We start from the raw sequence: 14,877 nt of genomic DNA, 5'->3' as shown, positions 1-14,877 counted from the left end.
GGTCTGACTCGTGTGTGCTGCTGGGTTTTTTGCAACATTACCAGATGGCGCCCACCTCCTTGCACCCTGGCTACCGCAGCGGCAGCATTTCACAGTTTGTGCTGCGTATGGCATGTTGCTGTGCTAGCTTTCCTATGCGAGAAAAATGCAGGTGATGGGCTGTGGAGGTCGCGTGCTGGGCTGTGATAGTGTAAACATTACAATCATCCATAGCCTGAAGAGAGAGCTTGGAGCTGGCGCCTCAACAGCGTGCTGGCCACGTATGCAGAAGAAGCACGTAAATACATGCCAGCAGAATGGCTCCAAAGCGGGCACTCAGCGTCAAGGACATGCAGATCCAATAGAAGCACTGCACAGAATAGGAGAGTCTTCGCTGCACAAGGAAACATAATGTATGTAATGCATAAGACCATAAATGTATGTATACAATGTATACATACAATTATAAAATTAAATGAATCACTTACAGTCCCATAATTCCATTAAAGTTTAACACTTATGCCACAATGCGATGTGCCATGTGAGGCAATGATAATGCTCAACTCTCTCAGAGATTATGAACAATGATGCAAAACAATGCCTCAAGCAAACCCTGTGTTATCTGTGGACTACGCAGACAAACAGCAGTAGTGCATGCATGGTAAAGTTTAACATCAACTCACTACTCTTGTATTGAACTAAATGCTGAAGAAATTACACATTTGCCATCAACATCACTGCTAATTATCGTCAATCAAAGCAAACAGCATACATAACTTTGCTTACATCGATTCCCACAGTGTGTGGGATCCACAGATGTTATAGGCACTTAGTATTTAAAAATGCATGCAAAATGGAGCACAGCTTCTTGGCACAGAGTTAGTTTACAAAGCATCTCTGCACGTCACGAAAATTGGAAGTGGTGGTCACAAATCACTGATGGACGTGCTGGTCAGTCTGATCCAGTGGTCGCAAGTCGTACAATGATGGTGTCTTGTCGAAAGCAAGATGTGTGCCGCATAAATGATTCTTTCTCTTTCAATCTGAGTTTCTCCGCATTCCACAAGGGATAATGAGCTTGATCGCCTGTGTTGTCGCTTCTGTCAGAATGCATAGCGCCCTTTTCACTTTCACTTCCCCTATTATCGCATCACCTAAAGCCTTTTTGGCAAGGCAATGACAACATGGCTTTGAGCACTGCACCCCCGGACAATGGATCCAGGCCTGGTGCCTGGTGCTCCCGAGCCTGTAACTCAATGTTTATAAGGCCTTCGGGGTGTCCAGCAGAGCACCAAACACAGCCTCTCTGCACTTGGCGTTCATTCCTAGGGCGCCCTTGTCCTGCCTCATTGCCTGGCCGCCCATCTCCTGTTGGAATAACGCAGTCACAGCAGACACTGGACGAATGCATCACTCCAGCCATGGAATTTCCCAACACGACCAACTCAACTATGGTGATGTGTGAACATCGGAATTCTATTCACATAATTTGCAGACCAAGTCAGGGCTTTATAGCTAGATGTTTCTAGCTTATGTTTTATTCATGTTTAATGTTTTGAAGACTTATAAAATGTGTGTGTGCATGTGTGCAACAGAGAATGTATGTTTTGTCTTCATTTTCTCAATTCTGTTCGTATCGAACAGATTCAAGAACCTTCTACGATGAACATACCTACAGTGTAGCAGTGACATGCACTGATGAAATGTACACACAGATGAAACCCTACACCAAGAAATTTGGTGCACTTTTGAATCTGTCACATTAAAGGATGCTACATCTTATGATTTGTTGAATGTTCGAGGAGTTGAGGCATTGTAATATGATTCCAGGGTCAGTGGCTATCTAACCAAAGGAAAAAAAAAACTATACAAACACTTCCTGCCAGTTCTGTTTTGACACATTAGGACTGGTTTTATTTCTTCTGCACTTCTAAAGGGTTACCATCTAAAGATAGACATATCCTGTTATATATTTGTTATAGAAGAATCTACTATCTTTCAAAAATCAGAAATTCAATAGTTGGGGCACACTTTTTTAAATGTAATAAGTCAAAATATATGGTGCAGAAATTGTGACCACACGATGACAATGGCACATAACGGGTTAATCAGAAAGCTGCAAAGAGAGTATGCCATGCTCCTATAAATAGCCTTGTCACTGAAGTGTGAAAACGTAGCATCGGCAAGCTTTTCTATAGAAAAATCTAATAAGACCAACCAAACTGCATTTTGTTCTTCGTGTTGAAACGCAATGTGTTCATACCTGTTAGTTATTAGAGCTACACCACTAATTTGCAAGTTATTAGCTAGACAGACATTTAGATGCCACCAGGAGCTACATTCACAGTGGTCACACTAGTCCTGGCCTATGTTTACACCATATTCTAGTTCATAAGAACTCTGTTCTCAATTACAGTATATAATTGAAAGTTTAATTTTGTTCAAACAACATTTAATGTACCACATTTATTCGAATCTAGGCCAATAGTTTTTTTCAAATAATCATATACCAAGCTCTAGAGTCGGCTTAGATTAGAGGATTTTAAGAACTGTGCCAGTTTGTAGTTAAAAATGATTATGGTCAGGGCCTCCTCTATATTTCAGTGCCTGGAAAAAGGAAAGGAGAACAAAGGGAGCTGGCCGTCGGCTCTAGTATGGCTTTTCGCCGCCACCCACCGCCGCCGGAGTAGGATCATTGTCGCTCATGGAAATGCAGGGCGCGACTGTATTCGCAGCAGTTAAATGGTTTGAGCTTTAGACTGTATTCGCGTTGTTTCAAGTACAATAAAAACTTTTGTAAACAAGCAAGCAAGCACTTGTCACGCTGGGCAACGAGCCCATTTTAGATGCATGTGTCATTCACGTCTATTGCTGTTCGATGCGCTCGCGCGTCGTCTGCTGCGCCGATACGAGAGTGTGCGCCAGGTGGAATCCAATGCGTGGAAAATTCTTCTGTCACCGTTATGTTCGCTTCGATTTCTGAAAGCAGTGTTTGCCAGCATATAATGGGAAAGCTTGGGCACTGAAAGAAACCCTGTGCATGCTACTGTCTGCTCGTGTAGCAGACAACACGCAAGCCGGGAGTTCATATGCTAAATGGCACGTTATGTCGTTAGACTACTTCCAAAGCAGTACGTGATGCCGCATTCCCTTCGTAAAGTTTCTGAGAATTACATTTGTTGCCACCGCAAGGAAGCCACAATTGGCACCAGAAAATGAGGAGCTGTGCCGTAAGATTCCATCATTTAGGCACTCAAAGCAGTTACATCGTGATGGTGCGAAAACAAACAAAAACAGCACGTTCTGTCGTGCACTTTCTGCAACACATGAAGCTCTACAGAACCTGCATGCCCCTTTTTTTCTTCTACGAAGTCTTTTGTTCTGAAATGGCAGCCGCGTACTTTGAAGTTGTACTAGGCGACCAATTACCCTGCCTGATTACTGCAAGCCACCTCTCTCTTACAACAGCGGCAGCTGGTATTTCATGGAACGACAGCCTCTTTTCTTCCCGTTCGATTTGCACAATGGTACAGAACAGTACGACATACTGACGCATGCAGAACAGGTGCTTGCAAAAGCCTGAAAAAAGAACAATACGAATTCAACATTTCGCACTGTCAGCGCGGCCGGACAGACTGCTTGTGCAACATATCTGTGCAAAAGCCTGAGAAAAAGAAAAACAAACACTATCAAATACGAATGCAAGCTTCGCACTGTCAGCGCGGCCGGACAGACTGCATGAGCAATATGTGCATGCAAAAGCCTGCGAAAAAGAAAACGGATACTCTCAAATATCAATGCAAGTTCCACACTCAGTGTGGCCGCACCTGCAAAAGCCTGAGAAAAACAGGAATGCAATCAAACACTGATGCAAACAAGAATTCGTGAGCTTCGTACTACCCATGGCCGGTCAGGGCCAGCTTCCTGCATTCTACTCACACAGCACCACCACGCGGCAGCTGCGAGTGGCGGCGACGCGGGCGCCTGACGGCCTGGGGAGAGTGCCCAGGCATTGAAAAATAGAGGAGGCACTGATATGGTGCATAGCTAGTGCCATCTAGAAAAGTATTGCAACCACTACTAGCCGCGCCAGTAGCCAACTCAAGTACACAAATGAAATCGCCATTTTGACCTGTGTCATATTCGCATGCGGCGTGACGTTATCGTAAATGCACTACACAGACGATGCCAATATAGTGCCGCTTTCAAACAAAAAGTTGTGCTAGCCGCAGAGGCATCGTCAAACGTTCAAGCAGGGCGGAACGTTGGCTCAGCATGGCAGCCTGCACTCGTCTCTCCACTTTTTAAATAAATGCACCAGTAATGCAGTAATGCAGAATGTTTCACTTGCTTGCACAAGCCATCCTCTCTGGTCGCATAATATATCTCTCTACATGCATTGCACTGTTATCATCAGCACCATGAAATTCCTTGCTTTGGTTCATGCATTTTCAAATTGCCTTCAAGTTATACAAGAAAAAAGAAGCACAATATGAACGGGCAGAAATGAATGCCCAGCAATTCGTTTCCTAAGCTGCACATGTGCCATTTGAATCCATCGAACCCCACACTAAGCTCGCAACAACCAGTCTGCCTTGACAGCCATAGCATGATCGAATGTAATCAATGACTGCCGTCACTTGCTGCTAGATTGAATAGAGCATTGTCGTCAAGTGACACAGAATCAGTCGCCTGGTCTCCCTAACCACAGAAAAAAAAAAGCTATCAATGTTTGCACCTGTTCTCCATGAGCAAGGCATCAACGTCAAGTGGCACGTAGTCAGCACCTCCACGCAGTGCATGGTTCAGCTGCAGGTTGAGCCGGTCCACCTTCTGCCGGTATGCGTCCCCTGTCCGCACCAGTTCCTCCTTCTCATCCAGCACTGCCTGCAGGTCACCCTCCAGCATGGAGCACTGTGGGGAGAGCAGATGACCAGGCAAAAAAGTCACAGGCCTGCATGGCACACACAGCACAGTTACAACATAAGCTGGAGGAGCGCCTCTATAGGAGCTCCCTTTTTGGCAGCACTCACTAGAGGGCCTTTGCAGCAAAGTCTCTTTGCGTCATTTACACGAGAACAATCTGAACTGTCTGCCTAGCGTCGACGGTGAGCTACACCTTCTGCTGCTCTCTGCACAGTGGTCTGCTGAGCCCGACATTGCCTGGTTGCAGCCACGCATGTAGCTCTACGATGTGCTTCTTCAGCACCGGTTCATACATTGCTAGGAGGCACCATAATGTGTACTGAAGAGTAAACATAGATACAGAGAATATGCGGTGCACATAGCACAATTCCCTTGACCCATGGCACAATTTGATACTGACGCTGCTGCTGGTGATTTATTGGCATACCCTTTGAAACAATGCAGTGACAAACAGTCACCTAGCCTGCTTGATTTATTCAGGTATGCCTTACATGCTTTCCATTGTAGCATTTTTTTATACATCTCCTAAATCTTTGTGTTCTTCCTCAAAACAACCCAACCCTTTCTTGGTCAATCTCCCATAGTGGGCGATAGCTGCGATTGACACTGGTGGCTGCTGCAGCGGCGGCAGCAGACATCGCCAACCGGAATGGCCATTCAAATGAGCCCACAAATGCTTACACTGTAAAAAGGAAGACAGACCAGATAGTCAAACCTCGGTATAATGAACATGGATACAGGAAATTATTGGACACTACAAAGTAAAGCTGAGATTTTTTCGTTGACATTAGCATGCAATTAACATATGCTTATAATGAATATTGAATATAATGAAGTTATTTTCGTGTTGGATATGACTTTGTAGAAAAGGCGGCTTGACGTATGGCCATGATCACCCACCGCTGTACTGACGACCGGCCGAAGCATATCCCATACGCCACGAACAGCGTGACACACATCGACAAGCTGTGGCGCGAAAACGGCGGTTGTAGCAGCACAGGCCCTGTGATGAAAATTTGCACTCACATTGTTGAAACAGCTGTTGCATAGAAGGCAGCATGAGAGGCTGACGAGCTGGATAGGGTCAGTTGTTGAAGTTGCGAGTGTTGCACAATTCCTGACACAAGTCAGCGACTCAAGATGCAAGCTCTTTTACTGTTCTCAAAGGGAATGCACTTCAGGAAGTGGAGAGATATGGACAGCATTTATGACTGTCAAAGTGATGTCCATCATATCGTTGGCCAGTTCAGCGAGTTCCGACAAGGGCTTATGCTTTGCTGTGACGAGGGCTATGTGTATGTTGGCAGGAAGACGTAGAAACAACTCACGTAATATGGCTGTGTCCAAGGGGTCTAGTTGGTCACCATTGAGGTGTTGCAGGTGACATGGAAACTGCGTTGGACGTCGTCGACCGAGCTCTTTGTTGTTCAGGAGCTGCTGAATACGCAAATGTGCAGACGAGACGAGACAGCGAAGAAGAGCCTCTTTGATTGTCGTATATGGAGTGTCCTGATGTAGCTGGATGAGGATGTCGCATATCTTGGCCATGGCCTGTAGTGGCAAAGCTTCAGGCAGGAGTTGATATTTGCAAAACTCCGACGTGACGCAATGACTGAGGAACTTGTTCTCAGCTTGTATGAACCACAATGTGGGATGTGGGATAGGTGAGCCATAGCTGTGGTAGCGTAATGGTAGCTGTAGCTCCTGTAACACCCATAGAAGGTACCTGACTGGTTGCAGAGGCAGTAGGAGCAGAGTTGATGTCGTCTGGACTTTGGGTTGGATCCACTTAAGGTCGCGCTCATAGTCCGGGTCGCCAGTAACTGTGGAACCACCAAGCTCAGTTAAGAGCACAGAGGTTTTATTTGTACGTCCCTTCACTTGATCTACTCCATTGTTTCTAACTCCTTTTCCTCATCTCTTAAGCTGTACCCCACTACTCGCTCATGTCTAAAACCAGCGACATGCCAGAAGAAGAAAAAAAGTTTGCCACAACTTCATTACAGCAGGGTTTGACTATATAGCTTTGGGCCTACAGCGAGCTGTCAGTATTTGGACAAGGATGACGAAGTTGCGCCTCCACAGCTCCATGCACTCGAGCCAGAGAGCAGGAGAGAAGAACATCCAGGCAAGATCGAAGCGTCCCGTGGTTGTCTGCGTTCGAGTGACGATAAAGAAAATATGTGGGACAAGAAACGCCTCACATCTTCCCAGAGACCTTTAGGTAAAAGCTAAGCTGCTACGAGTAGCCTTGTACTTCACTGCAATATGCACACTGCCCTTAGACCTGTAACAAAAGATGAGACGAAATATGGGGACTGAGAGTTCAGCACAAAGGAGCGCGACTGCAATGCGGTGGTGTAAATTTGCCTTTAAATGCAACTTCACTGCAAAGTGAGCCATACTGCTGTGAAGTTGCACCTGAAGGATGAATGCATGTATCTGTGCTCTCTGTGCTGCCGTGAAGGCAGTAATGACTGTACATACACAAAATCTTTTATTGCGAAAGCAATTATATCGACACTCCAAGCGCATTTTTGCCATTGCCATCAGCGCCGCTGTGTGCCGTATGCTGTAGGTGCCAGTGAAATCCCGTGAGGGTAGCAGATGATCGTGCCTCAATCTGACGCGTTCGAGGGAGAATGGCAGACAGCAAGTACGCAGTCTTCCATCGCGCGAAAGGCCGTGGAGGGATGGCAGGGAGGGAAGGGGGAGGGGCAGTGTTGGGTTCCAACAGCAACTGCATATTTCGCGACCGGGTAGTACAAGGGGAACTGACACTGACAACCGTGACTCGGGCTACGTTCACATCTGGGAAGCGGCAAGCGAGCTGAAAAGCCAAAGCGCACGAAAAATCTTTTCCAAGCATATCCAAGGTGTTCACATTTGTTTTGCCATTTCAGCGGAAACCTTACTGCTTTCGCCCACATCCATCTAGTTTGCATATGTTTGTCCATGTGGTGGCGCTGTTCATCGCACCATTTCAAGCAGTATGTTCATTCATTGACCCATCAATTATTACAAGCTATAATTTTGCCCAACTCCGCAAATCGCCTTTAACTTTCATCTACCATGGAAGAGGAAGAAGACATAGTTTTGATATTTTTGTTTTTGATATTTTTGATAGTTGTTTTTCCTAAAAATAGACAATGAACAATGGAAGATGTAAAATTTTTTGACTGGTTGTTTACATGCTAGCGCAGCTTCCGGTGAAGATGAACAGCTTTCCACTTCGCCAGGGTAAAAAAATCGGTCCGAGACCGATCGAGCTCGCCGCCTGGTTTTCTGCCCGTTTTGTCACCTGGGTGGGTGTATTTTGTCAAGTTTTTGCTGCTTCCACCTCCTCAGAGACCTGTGAACGTATCCTCAACCTCGCGTGCGAAACAGATGAAAATGAAGAGGCTGCGCTGCAGGGAGGGCAGCTTCTACTCCACCAGCAAATGCGCATTTGTGTGGAGGCGCATGGTCACGCGCACCATATCTTGAAAGCTATCTGCAGATGGCTCATACCTTTGTGCATGCTGTTTTCTCTCAGCTGTTTGCGTTAAAGCGACAGACGGCATGAAGGTCACTTTGCTTGCTGCTGCTGCTGCGCTTGCTCACTCCAGCGTTTTGACATCCAGTGCCCCCAACCATCGAGTGTGATGTGTTCATGTTTGCCTGTGCGTGCTGACACCACACTTGTTAATTCAGCTAGTAAGCGAATGTTTCCAAGTTTATGCAGCTGATAAAACTACTATTCTTACTTCGTATAACTGTCTACCAATTTGCTACTGCAATCAATGCTTCACCTTTCGGGCAAAACTGGGACATTTCTTTTATTGTGATAGCAACTACATGGACACTCCGGGCGAATTTACGCCATCAGCATCATTGTGGTGTTATTTATAAAGTCCAAGTGCGATAAAATTGCGGCCGTGTGCCGTATATGCTGTAGATGCGAGCGGAGAGGAATGGTGGCTCGATGTTCCGCAATGCACAGGAAAGGGGGGGGGGGGGGGGTGTAGGAGGCGGCTGTGTATCATGTGGCTGAGTTTCGCCGCATGGGCCCTATCTTGAAAGCAATCTGCGGTGGGTACAGAGTCTAGGTGCGCAGAGTGCCGCTCGCTTCGTGTGCGCTATGTTCTCACCACTTAGTTCAATTTGAAGCCAGCTGCAGCACGAAGGGCAATTCTCTTGCTCCTGCTGCCACTCTTCCTCACGGCAGCATTGTGACAGCGAGTGTCTGCGGCGTAGTGAGTTGTGTTCATGTTTTCCTGTGCACACATGATAACATGCCAGTTAATTTAGCTAGTAAGCAAACGTTTACAGCAGTTTATGCAGCTGATAAAACGATTAACCTTACTTCGTATAGCTGTCTAATAATTTGCTATCGCAATCAATGCTTCACCTTTCGGGTGAAACTGTGACTTCCTTTTTCCCCTGAGCTCACACCTTTTGTGCGATACATGCACACTTTGTTAATGATGATATTATTGGTGATCTACCTTTAGACGCAGCACACAAGTGGCAGCAAACATGGATCAGCAGGGACTGACAAGCAACACATTCTCTTTAGATCACAGTGACTCTTTCAGTAGTATTGCTGTCGCTGACTTTTCCTGCGATAGAAACTTGTCTCAATAAACTTGTTCGAAACGGGTATCTTTCCAGTGTCCTTTCACCGTCAGAAGAGTTCCAAAGGCATTATCATAGACCGACAAATGAAACTTTTTCACACACAACATTTTTTTCATAGAACACATTTATAAAATCATAGAAAAGCCTGAATTTGTAAACCTTACGAAAAATTCTGGAGAGTTAGCAGGTACGCTTATCTCACTGTACCCGAGTTAACATTATGATACAGAAAGTTGTCCCGGTATGCCGATTACATTTTGCAACCAGTTTAGCGTGCCAGTACTAAGATCGGCAACTTGTTCCTGGGCATTTTAAATCTTTCTTATCATGCTACGACTTTGCTTGCTTCATGATCCCCTGATATCGAGACGTAATTAAGCAATTGCATCACTCATGGGGGTCTGCTAAGGGCATGACAGTTGTGCTCTTCTGTTATTCAGTTCTGGTTTTTATGGGTGTAATCGCCTGGAATTTATTACACTGCAGAAATTAGCAGCATCAGCTTCTTGCAGGTTTTTAACTGGTAGTGAACTCCTTGGATAACAGTCTTCAATCTTAGCAATAGAATCAAAATATTTGCACTCTTTCGGTTCAAAAGTTAATTGGCCTCAGTTTCACAATTACGTTTCTAGTCACTGCCTCGAACCATTTTAAAAGGTGTTCCTGTACAGTAAAAATAATCTAGTGGAAATCATTTAATTATTATATTTTTATATTTAACCCTGTAATGCCCAATGTATCATATATGCTATGCTAAATTTGATACCTCATAATCCTAATTTAGGCATAGGCAGAAAACGCGTAGCCTATGGTAGTGTTATTGATATGCCGAACTGAGTTTTCAGTTGTGGACACTTCAGCACAACAAATGACTAATTAAAGAATTATTGGAGTTTTAGCTTGGGTGCTCCCATCTAAATACATGTAAAAGGAGAATTTGTTTTTCTCTGCAACCACTGCACCAAATTTGACTAGATTTGTGGCATTTAAAAGACAAACTTAGAATCTAATGACTGCTGGTTTCAAATTCTTTATTTAGGTGGTAAATTTTTTATTAAAAATTGGCAAAAATTGATAACTTTCAGAAAACGAAGCTATAAAGTTCACAACTCTGTAGCTCAGCAAGGAAAAATGATATCACAATTCTGTGAATTGCATCGAATAGCACATAAAATTAACTTAAATTATGGCGTTTTACGTGCCAAAACCACTTTCTGATGATGAGGCACGCTGTAGTGGGGAACTCCGGAAATTTCAACTACCTGGGGCTCTTTAACGTGCACCTAAATCTAAGTACACGGGTGTTTTCGCATTTCGTCCCCATCGAAATACGGCCGCCGTAGCTGGGATTCAATCCCGGAACCTCGTGCTTAGCAGCCCAACACCATAGCCACTAAGCAAGCACGGCGGGTTCTGGTAGTACATCTAAAGCGGACAAAATTCATTTGTTACACATGAATCTAAACAAATTCAGTAATATGGAAATATAGCTTTTGCAGAACCTTCTTCCCAACATTACAAGTTTACGTAAGATATAAAATGCATACCAAATTTCTCCACTTTCAATGATCTAGTGAATGCCATTTACAGAACTGCAATATCTGTTCTATATGCAGAGCTATTAAATTTGTAAACTTAGTGCTTCTATATTTATTCAAACTTCTGAATTTTTGCAGATACATTAAACAAAATTCAAGCCCTAAATCGAAATTCTGCTTCCAACAGTCATTAGAATTTAACTTTCTCTCTCAAATGCAACAAACTTCATTAAAATTGGTCCAGGGGTTACCCCAAAAAAGTGTTTTTGCATTTTACATGTATTTGAATAGGCCACATCAGAGTTGAGCCCGAGCTAAAGCTTGCTCCTTAATTAGGTTTTACTTCAAAACACATTTCAGTGTTGTTCTTTTCCTGTACAAACGTACCCTCCAAGTTCGGAAATAAAGGCAAGCAAATTGCTCTAATTTGTCTTGGCATGGAACTGTGCTTGGGCATTACAGGGCTAAGGGATTTTGCAAGCACTTTCTGAAACACCCTGTACGTGGCCCCGTGCTTGGAGTCTCGAACTCTGGCAGCAGAGGGTGTAAATAGGGGCAACTCACCCTAGACTGGAGCAACTCAAGCTGCCGCACCAGCTCCTGGCGGTCCTGCTTTGTCGAGCACTGGGTGCACGAATCGGACGCACGACGGCTGTGTCCCTGCTCCTGCAGCTGCTCTCGCAGAAGCTGCACAGGGGGGTTGGGGTGGGGTGGGGTGCACAGGCATTTAAAGCCTAGTATTGCAAGCAAGCCTAGCTGTTAATTTTAACTATTAACTTTACCGCCTAACCTAACATAAATTTGCCAGCTATCGGATAACTTGTTCCAAGCAGAGGGTTCCTCAATTTGCACTGTGCAAAGAGGCGCTAGAGGTTCATTAAAGGACCCGTGACCAGGTCTGGCCATTTTGAGCTGACAAGCGCAGAGCATACAACGCGCGATAATGATCGTGTCTGCAAAGTATTACATTGCTACGCGCCGTGGAAAGATCTGAAATTTCAAACAGAACACCGGCTTTCGCTATCCCTGCGACCGCCACACTCCAAGCCAGATGGTGACGTAGTCGTGACCCTGCACCTATGTAGTCGTGTCCACAGTGTGACATCACTCGGGGTAACATGTGACTTCAAGAATTATTGAAGATAATGTCTGCTATCTGTGTGATCGGTTGCTTGAACTGACAAATTGAAGTTTAGAGAAATAATAAAACACACAAACAGAATGTCTGCATGTTTTTTGTTTTACTTCGCACCGAAGCAAGAGGGATGTACTTCCACTTCGTCTGCTTGTTCCCACGGTCGTGTGGTCAAGTGCGCAGGTACCGAAACTATGCCATTTTCTACTGTGTTGCAGCGCATGATCCCGCTCTTCGATCCGCCTGTTCTGCCTCAGTATTCGTGTAGCACTGAATTATACTGCTAGTCATGTTTCCTTGTGCACAGTGCACAAAATCGTGCGCTATGAGAACGAGACAACAGCTCGCGCGCAACACCGTTGGTAGAAGTACGCAGCACCGAGAAAAAAAATAAGGCTAGGAGAAAGAAAAATGGAGGCGGGGCCTATGACGTATGCATCACACGATCCTCTAAGTCCAGCATGGGAGAATGCAGGTAAGGAATTTCGCTTGCGTAGGCTAGACGGTGCGAATGGAGGGAGCATCTTGCTTGGCAGTGGAGCCCGGCTGCGGAAATCATGGGTTCGCGGTACTGAAATATTTATATCTTGCCTATTAATGAGCCTATTTGAAAAATGTTTGTGGCAGAATGCTCCTTGGACGATACGTAACAACTTCCAGCATATAACCGAAATTTGCTATGGGGCCTGGTGAGGGGCCCTTTAAGCCCAGCTTAGGGTAACTGTAAACTTAAGCAGCTACAAGTGTAATGTTTTATTTTTGTGCTTAGTGCGATGAACATAGTTCTTTGCAAGGTGGGTTTAAGTTGCCAGTTTGGCTTAGCTCAATAAGCTTATTATACAAAGTACTGTTCACTGTTCGTTTGCCTCAACTGCAAAAATATTTTGCAATTACGGCAGTATATTGGCTCTCAAAAGTACTTTGTAGCCTACATCTTGAAATAATATGCTCACATCTATGCTAGCCATGGTCCAGCTGGCAGAATTAAAAATTGCCGCTGTCTGCTCACCTAGTCACTGGCAAAAAACAGCTCTGTGAGAGAAGTAGACTGTTGCCGCTATCTGAGTACAATGAGCTATTGCCACTGGGTGCAGTGACCTGTTACCACATGGCTAATGTGCGAACACGGACACATGTAGACATGAATAGGCCAACGTAAATGCCGACTTTCCGCTGAAAGGTCTCAAGTACAGTGGCAGAAAATAAGAATGGCACAGAACTTATCGGTGCATGCTGAAGGGAAGGCAGCACCAATGTTTCAATCATGTACAGTTGAACATCACTGATACGATCCCATTCCATACAGGTGCGATTTCCTGGCATTAATGTTCATAACGAGAAGACAAAAAATGAGCCAATAAAGTTACGCTTATTTATTACCAACTCGTACCTTCCCGGAAAACACAATTTTTCGGCACCAACGTTCAGTGCGTCGCCAAACTGCAATCGTAGGACACGTTTTGCAGCTACTAGGTCCCATGCAAACAAGAAAATGTGCGAGCCGCGTGCACTCGAGAACAGTACACAGCCACCTGTCGCGGCAGCTTCACTGCAATACTCAACCCCCCCATCTCATATGAAAACGCTGGCGCGCACTCACTTTCTTATTCTTGTAGCAGCAATTCACCTCCCAGGTTGTCACACACAATATTCACAGCTATCAGCACCAAACCTACTGCGACAAGCATCTTCACCTATCTGTTTTACAGTGCGTGGGGCGTAATGCCGTTGGTAGCATACTGCACGCTTTTTGTAGGTGATAATCTCAACAAGCCACCATTCCCTGCTGCAGACGTTACGATGTGAGTGTCACATTTTGTTTTGGCGGCATCCGACGTTGCCCACCCGCTTGATTTCGTTTTAATTTACTGTCGCTGTCTTTAAACACTACACAACAGGAAAACAACGAAATGTGTCTCGGGCTGCCAAAGCCCCACCAGCTCTACGCGCATCAGCATCTCAATGTGCAACAATTCACATTATGTAGATGTGAAATACAGTAGAGTCTGTCCATTTCTTTAGTTACTTCAGATCTTACGTTTTCACGTTTAGTATGTGTTCCCTCGTGTTTTTTCCCAAAACGTATGAACGAGGTTCTACTACATCTGCGGGCACCGGCGGAAAATAACTTTTTATAATACAGAATTTTATTACATTAGTTCAGAATTATGGAATTACAACATATGATATACAAAAGCACATGCTGAAGTCAGTGACTATAAATACCTCCCATACTCTACTATACTATACTGTCTGCAAATTCTGCCCTGTTCAAACATGACAATGAAGAATTTCACCTTAAGGTCAATACATGGCACATCGTTAATAGCAGTATGCAGCAGGTTGCGTAAGGCAGCATTATGTTATCTTGCACAAAAAAGAACTGTCACGCCTAAACAGTTAATACCTTTCACGAGTGCCCGCAAGTGTCCGTGATTTATGAATTGGCACTGCCTTCCCCTGAGCATCCATGCACAGATAACTTTTGTGACTTCTTTCTTTTCCAGCACAGTGCAATCTTGCAGTTAATCTACTCTTGCTCTCTCTCTTTTACTGTCACAAAAAAAAAAAACTGTCAATTCTAATGTTTAATTCATGTAATGATGTGGACAATAAGATGTGACCAGCATGAAATTTGAACCCTAACAAACTAGATGTGAATGTAAAGTACTTATTCAA

At 44.6% G+C, this 14,877-nt stretch overlaps 1 protein-coding gene across 2 annotated transcripts in view; it reads right to left on the bottom strand.

The window, feature by feature from the left end:
- LOC135908873 (coiled-coil domain-containing protein 149-like) overlaps positions 1–14,877 on the bottom strand; it is a 53,488-nt gene that overhangs the window by 17,763 nt on the left and 20,848 nt on the right. For both annotated transcript variants that reach the window (XM_065440708.1, XM_065440709.2), the window contains exons 5-6: positions 11,628–11,750; positions 4,718–4,893 (exon numbers count right to left, since the gene is read on the bottom strand). In XM_065440708.1, the coding sequence (XP_065296780.1) occupies positions 4,718–4,893; positions 11,628–11,750 (299 nt within the window). The remainder of the gene's footprint in view (positions 1–4,717; positions 4,894–11,627; positions 11,751–14,877) is intronic.

Source organism: Dermacentor albipictus, chromosome 1 (assembly GCF_038994185.2).
Source record: "Dermacentor albipictus isolate Rhodes 1998 colony chromosome 1, USDA_Dalb.pri_finalv2, whole genome shotgun sequence".
NCBI lineage: Eukaryota > Metazoa > Arthropoda > Arachnida > Ixodida > Ixodidae > Dermacentor > Dermacentor albipictus.
This window is presented reverse-complemented; position numbering and strand designations above follow the sequence as displayed.